General features: G+C 32.1%; 1 protein-coding gene and 1 long non-coding RNA gene across 3 annotated transcripts; one reads left to right on the top strand and one right to left on the bottom strand.

The window, feature by feature from the left end:
* Positions 3070 to 6635, bottom strand: LOC109354816 (uncharacterized protein At3g27210-like). 2 transcript variants are annotated; one of them, XM_019597562.1, is made up of 4 exons: positions 6471 to 6635; positions 6196 to 6439; positions 4228 to 4308; positions 3070 to 3704 (listed from the first exon to the last, which is right to left on the bottom strand). In XM_019597562.1, the coding sequence occupies exons 2-4, from the start codon at positions 6380 to 6382 to the stop codon at positions 3277 to 3279; spliced, it is 696 nt and encodes a 231-aa protein (XP_019453107.1). In that variant the 5' UTR covers positions 6383 to 6439; positions 6471 to 6635; the 3' UTR covers positions 3070 to 3276. The 2 variants fall into 2 exon arrangements, with proteins under 2 accessions (XP_019453107.1, XP_019453106.1); XM_019597561.1 differs by having other exon boundaries at positions 6196 to 6635.
* On the top strand, positions 3621 to 4285 carry LOC109354817. Its single transcript, XR_002108607.1, has 2 exons — positions 3621 to 3729; positions 3797 to 4285. It is a non-coding gene; the product is annotated as an uncharacterized LOC109354817 (long non-coding RNA).

Genomic DNA, 11644 nt, shown 5'->3' with positions numbered 1-11644 from the left:
GCAACCAAACTTATCTTATTTGAGAACTTGTGGTTGTTTGGCCTATATCCAGATACCAGACCCCAAGAGAGTTAAACTTGCAAGTAGAGCCTATGAATGTATATTCAATGGATATGTTGTAAACAACAAGGCGTACAAGTTTTATGACATTAACGCGAAAGTGATCATTGAGTCTAGTGATGCAAACTTCAATGAAATGGAATTCCTTTTAAATTGAGGAATAGTGGGGGCACAACAACTAGTCACATACTTGTGATTAGCAATAATGATAATAATGATGGGTTAGAAATAGAACCTAGAAAAAGTAAGAGAACAAGGACATCTAGAGAGTATGGACCTGATTATATGGTCCATACGTTGGAAGATGATCTATCAACTCTCCAAGAAACTTTGACTTCTTTGGATGTTGATTTGTGGCAAGAGGCCATAAATGATGAAATGAATTTTCTAGAGTCTAACAAGACCTAACATTTAGCTGACTTGCCTCATGGTTGCAAACCTATTATTTGTAAGTGTATATTGAAAAAGAATCTGAAACCTGATGACACACTAGATAAATATAAGTCTCTCCTTGTAGCTAAGGTGTAACGCCCTGAAAGTCATTTCATAATTACTATATTTAATCTCTTGGAAAATGGGTAAAAAAATTTCTTTTATGTAACATATAACTTACAAATCATTTTTTTCTCATTTTATCTATTCTCTTTCAAGACGTCACATTTTCAAACCTTTGCGGAAATAATTTCTTAATACTTACGAAACACAATTCTTTTCTGAATATTTTTCATTAACCAATTCTTGAATTTGTAATACGTATATCATGGTTTACAAAATATAAGGCGGATCTATTCTTCGCCCCTAACAAAGACTAAAAATACAAATAAAAATAAAATAATGTTGGGGGCGTTGGCATTACAAAAGTACCATACACAGGTTCCCTATCAACAGAAAGAAATGAGCTCCTAGACCGATGGTGCACTGGAAACCTCACTCGGGTCTTCCTCGATCTCTGAGTCTGAAGAGATCTCTATACCCTCCACCGAATCCTCTATGCAAATTAACTCTACACAGTCATCGCCCTCATCCTCCACCACCTCATCAGTTGCCCAATCGATCGAAGGGTCCCGGGTGTACCCCCTAGGCCCCGATGAAGTAGTCATGCCTGCTACTTTCCATCCCTTTTGGCGTTGAGTCAGTAGATAAGAATCCCGGTTGGGGCCAGGTCCTGACAACCTCCAATCTACCTCGTGCCTCAGCTGGTGCGGATGGACCAGCAGGTACGGACCTTCGCTCTGGTAGGGTGAACGATGTTTCCCGAACTGCGTAATGTGCTGGGAGATGCAACATAGAGCCATCACATACGAGATCCAATTCCTGGTCGCAGGAACCAGTGTAGGTGTATTTGTTTCCTTCAACGCTCCATGCCCCCTCCTGGGACATGGTAAAGCAGTAGCCCCTGATCATCGCCTATCTGTCCATCTAAACATGGATGTATACGAGTACATCAGAAAGAAAGAAAGGGAATAAAACATCTAATGAAAAACTTATCATTGACGTTGTGTAATTACACAGAATATCACGCCAAGACAAAGAACAAGTACAGATATATCATATGATCATACACGCATGTATTAATGATGGATGAAGTATAAAACTTATGATTTTAGAATCAATATTGATAAATACCATGTATGCATGCTATGCATATGTCCACAATCCTTACACCATTATCCTCCCAATAACTATTCGGAAATAACCGAGAGTACAGGTCTCATAACAAGCTGATTTGATCATACCAAAACTTATTCTTCGCAAGGATATATATATGATCGACCTGTTCCAACGGAACTGTCCATTTCAGGACAGTGTCGTATCAAACACTTTTTGGGCATCCCTCTTATCGATCATAATTGCAAAGATGGGTTGTCAAAGATCGTCTAGTTTGCGCTGTGAGCACTGTCGATCCAACAGAATACCTCATCCAGGAATACACGGGACTCGTCTCACCTAGACTCTCCCTCAAGACTTTGCTGACGAATCACCGTCATCTCATCCCTCTCAATATCTCGGGGCTCATTCATCTCCCGTAAATTTTCTCTCTACTGCTTCATTATTCACAAAAAAACTATTTTGATTCCAAATTCGTAGACAATTACTTTAGTTTCTTATTATAAAAATGATTTATACACTGACAGTATAAGATATTTTTACGATGTTACTGTATCATTCATCATTTATCATTATTTATTTTTAATTATTATTGACTTTTAAATAAAAATAGTACAAATAAATGTTGAATGATGCACTGGCGATATGTAAGTCTTTACACCCTGAGTTTTGCTATCAAAGTTGTTCCTTCTTAATCAACACAAGATTATCCTTATTTTCGAGATCTTGCGCCTACATAAGGATAATGTTAATAGGGTCGACGACCCTGAACAAGACTCACATGATGCACAATGTATATGACAGCCATGGTTGTAATCTACTTGTGCATCATCCGGGTTGTGTTCAACGATTTACGACAGTTAAAAACAAGTTGTTAGTTGGGAGATCAGCGGCGATCCATTTAGTAAGGAGCAAAACAGGGCAAGCTAGAGCATAGAACTGGCTAAACAATTTCAGTGGAAGAACAAAAGGGAAGGATGGAAACCATGCACACCAAAAACTAGCTAAGAGAGAAGTGCTGGTCCTAGGGAGCTTAAATTGGAGATGATTATTTGTTGTAAAGAGAGATTTGGAGTAGTTGCACTGAAAAAAAGTTTAAATTGGATAACCAATATGTAATAAGAACAATGCTAAATGATATTTTTGGCAAAATAAATTGCCATGAGCTATCTCCACTACATTTCATCAAACAAACAACCATAAAGGTTCAATTCCTGATTGATAGTGACACTTGTTGGGATGGACAAACACGCATTCCGAAAGGTGAGGGGATATACTTGGTTTTACCCCAAAAAAAACAAACAACCTTAAATTTAGCTAAATTCTTGCAAAAAAAATTAATCACCCTTTTATATAGCATTTCTCATGTAACAATATTACCTAACTGAATACAAACAATCATGAAGCATTTATCCTTGATGATATATTGCTGAAAGAAAATTCTCAAAGCTTAATGACATAGAGCAACTCTTCTGTTTATCTTTACATTCTTCCAAATTCATTTTGTCTCCTGGTTCTTTACGGGGATATGTTCAGATATACATTACGAAATTCGTTACAACGACTTTACCTTCCTGGATATCGAAGATCATGAGGTTGCAATAGAGCTCAATGTTTTCCATTCACTGCTATTGCGGGACTTGACTTCCTTCTTCGCTCACTAAAGCTACGGCATGAAGACAAGCCTGGGACTGGAATGCACCATTGCGCAGATTTAACTGATTTCTCCTTCATGGATGCACGATCCTCGCTCGTGATTCTTTCACTACTCCAAGCAGAGTTGGCCCCAGAGATAGGAGTACTTTGTGCAGATTTGGGAAGAACATCCTGTATAGTTGGTTTAGCTTCTTTCTTTCCATTCGCAACATCCCGATCATCTCTTATACTCTCTCGAAAAAGATCTAACAAATTCTTTTTCTTTTCTGGAGATGGTACAATCATGGAACCATGACTTCTGTTCTCAAAAGGGGTTTTATTGCGACTAGGGGTCCCAAAAGTGTGGTGAATCGGAGTGTTACCGCGAGATGGGGTAAAATCTGCATGAAACGAAGGAGAAGAATTGTGAAGATTTGAAATAGAGAAACTACAGCAAAAGATAAAGCAATATTTCTACAGATTCTAACAGGAGTTTGGCATTCTTCATAAACTTGCATTAGAAAATGGCCTGTTATGATACAATGTCCATAACAAACTAAACTGTCATATTATAAATCATTCTAATTTCTTCTTTCCTTGTAATTTTTACATTTGCATACTATTATAAAACAAAATGGCCAAGTAAATTTATTATCATAATACTCAATCTTATGAAAAGATTACTACTAATAGTTCCAAGTAAATTTTCTTGCCTTCTCGCTTGCGAGGGATAAGGCTGCATACATCTATTCTTCTCAGATACTATTAAGTGAGAGTCTCATGCATTGGGCTGCCCTTACATAATATTATTATCCTCGTCATTAAGAACATATAGTTATTATATAAAAAAGTGTCCAAGAAACAAATCAAAATCCCCTTCTAGAAAAACTACAAGAAGGAAAAAGAGTAGTAAGAACTCATTACCTCCATTGACACTATAGAAGTCGTCTTCACAATCCGAGTCTAACCAGGCCTTGGAATCAAAAAATGCTTCCTCATTGCTACCTGTACCAGAAAAGAAATCAGAGATCAATATATCATGTATGCAAAAAGAATGGCATATAAATATCTAACTTGGATATGAAACCTTTGAGAAAGTAATTTGATAAGAGCAAGAAAGAGTTAATCCATCCATTTGAACTAAAAACATAAATTCTTGAGTTTGGAACATTACAAGTAAGAGGAAGAGAAAGGCACACACTATTCTTAATATGAACATTACAATCAACATTTATTGCACATATACTATTGACTAAAACTAAATTAACAGCACAATTTTGTCCTCATCTTGCTAGATCCCCAGGATAACTAAAAGGTCAAGGTTTCGATTCTTGGAAGCGACACTTGTTGGGAGGGGCAGTCACGAAATCCGAAAGGGATTAGTTCCTTACCATAAGATGAGAAGATACCCTTGGTAGTACCAAAAAAAATACAAGTTGTATTTCATCTAATTTAAGATATTGAAATCTCTTCCTTATAATAGCTCTAAGAAGATAAATTCCATTCTGGTTCATGAGTCCAAGTACCCTGAAAACTTCACATGATTATACTCAATATCTAGTGTGGTCCTAGAGTCTAAATTACTGTTCCCAAAGGTGGAAAGTTTCAAAAGGAAGGGACCATTGTCACTTGTAAGCATCCACCACAAGTAATATTCAGCAGTAAAATTAAGATATCTGTTGGAACAAAAAACTACCATATGAAATTAAATTCACAAGTAGCAACCAAGTCATAACATATTAGTTATACTATATCGAAAAGAGATCCTCTCCAATAGTGGACATTCCGGTACTAGAATGTGAGGGAAGGGAGGAACTTACAAGTTTTTCAATTATTTAATTCAAAAATGATGAAAAATTTGGACCCTTATAAAAATTTGAAACCACGTGTACCCGGTACTCGACTCTCCGGTACCGGAGAGTATCTGCAGTCTACTATATCAACCCAACTAAACAAATTAATTAGCCTAAAAGGTTATATTATTTTCAATTAATTTGCTGGTACTCTTACTATCACTTTCAATGTCCACCAAACCTTACACACTATATTAGTTGGCAATTTGTTTTCATTCTCAGAAAATTGTTTTCATCCCATACATAGCAGATAAAGGTGAACATTGAATAGACTCTTTATCTGAAATGAAAATTCTTCTTCATCTTCATGTCTTCAATAAATAAATAAATGAATCATGGAACTGGTGACACACACAACAACATATTTGCAAAAATAGGTTCACATCATAGGATAATTTATCTATGTGGGTATTGCAACATAATCATTAGTGAAATGAAAAATCAAAGTAAATTAATGTATAAATCAAATGGATCAAAAAAGATGAGTAACAGAACACCCAATAAGAGAGGGTGGAAGGAATCAAACACATGTATTACTCACAAAAGGGAATACCAAAAAGAGTGATTAACATCAAATATGCAAAACACTTTTGAAAAAGTATATAATAAAAATTGATTTTTTCCAAACATATATATAAAAAAGTTAATAATTCTTCTTAGACCCCGCAAGTCAAATGAAACCACAGAAACATTCATATTCATATATTAATAAAATTTGTATAAACCATTACTTATTGGTTAGAGTAATAAGAGCATGTTTCCTTTATCTTATTAATGGTTTTTACCATGTTTACATAATTCTCTCTTTTACCCTATGAATTTCGTACCGAATTCACCTTACTAAGTACCATGTTTCTGTACCCGTACTGTGTACTAAGTAACTATGTTTTTTCCTCTAATCAGAGTCCAATATGATTTCTAAATAAGGATCTAAGCCAAAAAAAAGACATCATCAAACAAAACAAAACAACAAAAGTGATTCATATGATAAAGAAAAACAACATATGAGGATGTAACAATGATAGATATAACTATATACCGTTGTGTATGGTGGTTGAACGAGGAGTTTGCCACCCCAAGTTTCCATTTTGGGTTTGTTTTTCCTTGATGGGAGATGGATGAATCACAAGTTTCTCAGTTTTGGACCCAAATGATGAAAATTTAAGCTTCATGTTTGTAGTAGTAGTAGTATCAGTGGTTTTGAGGATTGAAGAACAAGAACCCATTACTCCAAAGACAATAACTTTATGATCATCACGATCACAGAGTGACCCAGATGAGAGTTTTTCTTTTCTGTCTCTGCACTTATTTGAGAGAGAGAGAGAGAGAGAGATGAAGAATGAGGAAATGGGTGAGGTGTGTGATTTTGGACTTATGTGAAAAGTGTGAGGGGGAAAGGGTTGGTTTGTGAGTAAAATAGGGAAATGGGAGAAATTGGCATTGAAAGGGAAAGTTATGTCAACAATGTTGTGTGCATGAGTGGTGAGGTGAAGATTGGTGAGGTGAGTCATGACTATTATATGCATGTATTCATTCGAATAGATACGATGTCCCAAATTGTATCTCAAATCTCGTTTTCTGCTTTTAAAAATATGTTGTGTTACATAAAATAATTAAATATTTATTATAATTGTTATTTTTTCTTTTATTATCACTAGCGTGTTGACATGCATTGTCGTGCTTGTCAACCCACTTTCCTATCGTTTGTAATGTATAGTTTGTATTTTATAAATTCAAATATATTTTTTTGCATTAAATTTACAGTTAATTTATTTAATTGGTCTAATATTTAATTTTTTAAATACACTTTTAAAATAAGAAGATAATAAAGATAAAATAACAAAATAATATTATATGATTTTTTGGTATAAATAAAAAGATATTGAATGCAAAATAAGAAAACACAAATTACACCATGATGAATGGTTATTTTGTATTTTCCCTTTATTAATAATATAGATTATTAATACTGACATATGATTTGGGTTTAATATTTTTCATATATATATTTTGAGTGGATTCTTTAAGGATGGGTCCCTTGGAAAGTAATAATGAAATGAAAGTGGAGTTTGATGGGATTAGAGAAGATATTTGTGATGTTGAAAAAACTTGATAAATGAGAAAATGATTTATAAAAATTTGATTGTATATTTATCAATTTTTAAATTAGTGTTTTGAGTAAATTAAAATTTGACAAAGATTGAAGATTTGCTTTTGTGATTTTGTATTACTATTATGCAGAATTAGGCTTTGTTGTCGGTATAGGGAAAAATTGTTTCAATAATATCCATACATAAAAAAGGATTCGTTTATAGTTATTAGGCTGAAGAATAAAACCTTCGATACTACACCAAAAAAAAAAGTTTAGTTATTCCTTTACAAATCCACTATCACTAAAATGGTATTAATTGATTCTACCTAGGAAATTTAATTCACTCCATTTGCTATCATTAAATGCTCTAATTGATTTCAGTTGATTTGACAAATTAATTTGACTCAAATAAATATCGATTTCTATCTACTACTTTATTTGTACATAGTTAAAAAGTAATGTCATTACCAAAAAAAAAGTAATTTCAAAAGTAATTAATTTTCATTTGATGATTACTTACTTTTTTATTTTGTTTAAGAAACTAGTATTTCCAATTTATTAAATTTTAAAGCATCAAATCATTTCATGAATTTTAAACAATAGGATTATATCAAAACCAAATTATAATGATAAAACAAAAAGGAGTTATAAGGTGGTTTAATGTTTAGGGTAACAGATTGGAATGAACGATGTTGAAGGTTCGAGTCTCACCCGCAACAAATACTAACATTTGTTGATTAAAAATTAATGACCAACAAATTTTTGGTCTAGTGGGCTAGATCCTTAGGATGACCAAAATGTCAAAAATTTGACTTTTTTAGCAATACGTATTGGAAGGAACAGAGACGCACCCTGGAAGAATTAGTTCATTATCCAAAAGGGTGAAAAGATTATTAAGTGCCAAAATCACCTTATTCATAAGGCTAAGTTAACACTTTTTGACTCTAAATGCTTACTTTATATAATCATAATTGAGATTTTGATGATAAATTTTATTAATCCTACTTTCCAAGTTTCCATGATTATTTTAGGCTGAAAAAGGCTAATTGGCCTAGAATGGGCCCAAATGGCATAAGCATACCAATACCATAAATTAGCTCCTTAACAATGAACTGACCTCAATGCAAGAGACATTGAGCGTGGAAGAAACCAAGTGAAAGGCTTGATATGAAAGAAGGTGCACTCAATGCGCCGTTGTGGCGTTGAGCATAGGTGCCAAAACTTAGATTTATAAAAAGAGACACAAGACACCAAGAAATATAAATTGGGTCCTAAATTCAGTACCTAGGAAATTAGGAATCCGATTTTGATGTAGAATCTTATGATGTTTTCTCTTCTTCTTAGCTTGTAGATTTATATAGTTGGAAGTGTGATATAACGGTTACAGAGTAGAAATGATGAAGTTCTTGTATGTTCATGGAGCAGTTGACACTCCTCCATGAACTACAAGTTCTGAATTTCTCTTGAATTGAAATAAGTATGTAAATGCTTAACTAGATTACTTATTAACTGGGATTGGTTCTTTTCTATCCATCGATGTATTTTAAATTTGATATATGAATAAATTAACTTGATTTTTATGAATTACTCTTGTTGTGTTTAATGTTTGCTAAGTGTTTGACGAAATACCTATTTCATCTTAGGAAAAGAATTTTGTGAAGAAATCCCTGTTCAATAGTCCAAAACATGTAATTCATCCTTTATGCATAAATCTAGATGTAGTTGCATATTTATTTGTCACAATGAATGTTTATGTTCATATGTTTTCTAGACACGAATTCATATTTGCATCGAAACTCTCAAACTTGATAGTATGTTACTAGACATAGATGCATACTTGGTGGTTCATAATGTGTAATTTTATCATCTTAGTTACTAAGCATAAAACTATTTTGGTAAAGTATTGCCATAGACCAAGACATTAGCGACTAATACTATTGAGGTGTGCATTTATTCAATTCGCATGCATAGATTGCTAGAAATAAAAGAGTGTGTGAATCATAATTTTTGCTCTCGTGTTTAAGGTTGCAACTTTATTTCACGAGTCACTAAGTAGACTAAAGTATTAGTTGTTAGTGTAATTGATGTCACATATTGTGTAGAATCATACTTGTTTATTTGCTTAATTGTTGCCTAATTTACTAATATTAATAGCTAGTTAATCCCACATGGGAATTCCAAAACTTTTAGTATAAAAACTTTTCAAATCAAACCAACTAAATTGAAAACCATTTTGAAAAACCAAGCTTAGAATAAGAAATTGATTTTAAAAGACTAAGCTAGCAAGTTCTTGTGAATACAATAACCCCTTACTTTTATAATTGTTTGGGAAAGAGATTTTACATCCCTAATGTATATGGTGATATAAAAATGAAAAAAATGGCCTTATTTTCCAGCTATGTATGGCAGCATTACAAAGAAAAGTTTAGAGTGAAAACGTGTATAATTGATTGAAACCCAAAATTGTCAAACTTATCCTTTAGAACAAGAGTAGTGATTATTATTAATTTGTGTAATAAAAGGGCAAATTTGTTATTAGTCAAATAGAGGCAGCTCAATATGAATCAATAGTTTTTACCTAACTTCTGCTTGGTGCAGCCATAACAATTGTTGACTGAATGATTATGAGTTTCAGCATGATTAAAGGTTAAAAAAAAGTAAGAATTTGTAACATATTATTAATTATAAGAAGACAATGGTCTATTAGAGTATGGCTCCACTTAATCTCAGTATTGATGTTCGACTCTTGTGAGCATCATTTGTTAGAAGAAGCAGTCATGAACCCGAAAGAAATTAGTTCCTTATCCAAAAAGATAATAAATACCTTTGGTAATACCAAGAATTGTAGTTGCGATATTAAGGTTTTGAACATATATCCAATGTTTTAGATTTTGTAATTTTATATAAGGGTGAAGATCCGCTTCCTCCAAGAAGTAAGTTTTTTAATTTACTTTTCGTCTTAGTTATTAATTCTATGAACATTTAATAGCTTAGATCTGCTCACTAATTCTAACCATTAGATTTCCCTAAAATTGATGGCGACGATAAAGAGTAAATTTATTTGGAGTAAATGAAGCTCTCATCTTTCCTTTCCACAATTATAACAGCATAGTATAATTGCTATCCAAATAGTGATTTAAAATATTATTCAACGTATACATCAGGTGGAAATAGCATTTATAAATTTATAATACAAAATATGAAATTCTCAAGTTCTCTCGGAAAAGAAGGTTCGTCACTTTGAATTAGTACCTTTATATATGCCATGCCAGCATACAATATATTCTTTTACTGTTGGTTATTCACATTTTGTTTTATAAAAGAAGAAAAAAGTGATGTGGTTAAGATGCTAAATATTTTGATTAAGATTCATCTCCATAATTAGAAAGAGAAGTACTCTGGAAAACAAAGTAAAAAACAATATATAATTATAATTACATTATTCTATTTATAATTATAATGACAATTTTATCTTTAATATTAAGAGTAAAATGAGGATTGCACTATCCGATACTCGAGACTCAATATTGAGTATCAGAGTCATACTTATTGTCTCTATTTATCTTATGTGGCAAATCATTTAGAAAAGGAAAATATAAATTATAAATTCTTGCCATGCAATGATAAAGAATAGGATTATATATATTATTAGCATCTATGTATTGGTGTAACTATTATGGTGTAATTATATATTTTTATTTTGCCCTTAAACTTTGTAATTTCTACAAAAAAAAATCATATAATCATATGTAGTCAACATTAACATATTAACTGCATCTATGACATTATAATAAAACAAAATGTTATAATATAAACTATAAAGTATCTCTAATAAAAATACAATATAAAATATAATCATACAAAAAATATTCTAATTGTCTAAAATAAGATATATAAATTTTGAATAATTGACATCATAAAAATATAAATCTGGCCGATAAACACAAAATGCATTTCACCGGTAGTATTTTATAAACTTGAGTCTCAACCATTTAACAATTATAATATTCAACCGATTAGAGAATATTAGTCAGCTTAATTTAGTTGTAAAAATGTGGCTGATTGGTATAAGACAAGAAAGTAAACAATTAAATTACACAAACAAATGACACATCATAAACACTATTTCTTTTTGTTTCATTTTCATGGCAACTTTTAACTTTGAACTTAGGCTAAAACTTTGAAGTACTTAGGGTTAAGCCACACTCATCTCCAATAATAAAGAGAGAAATGTAATATAAAATAAGATAAAAATAAAATAAAATAAAATAATAATTATATCATTCTATTTATATTTGTAATGATATTTTTATTATTCAAATCAAGTATAAAACAGTACTTCTATGTTCAATAATGAGAGAATCTCAACTCTTGTTTTCATCATTATTAACGTTTT

The sequence above is a fragment of the Lupinus angustifolius genome, chromosome LG08 (assembly GCF_001865875.1).
Source record: "Lupinus angustifolius cultivar Tanjil chromosome LG08, LupAngTanjil_v1.0, whole genome shotgun sequence".
In the NCBI taxonomy this organism is placed as follows: Eukaryota; Viridiplantae; Streptophyta; class Magnoliopsida; order Fabales; family Fabaceae; genus Lupinus; species Lupinus angustifolius.
This window is presented reverse-complemented; position numbering and strand designations above follow the sequence as displayed.

What these genes read in the sequence shown, in the direction of transcription:
- LOC109354816 (XM_019597561.1), bottom strand. Translation starts at nt 6,382, where the DNA reads ATGGGTTCTTGTTCTTCAATCCTCAAAACCACTGATACTACTACTACT. An exon ending in TTCAACCACCATACACAACG is followed by an intron (nt 4,309 to 6,195) that starts GTATATAGTTAT and finishes TTTCTGGTACAG; the next exon opens with GTAGCAATGAGGAAGCATTT. An exon ending in CTTCTATAGTGTCAATGGAG is followed by an intron (nt 3,705 to 4,227) that starts GTAATGAGTTCT and finishes CGTTTCATGCAG; the next exon opens with ATTTTACCCCATCTCGCGGT.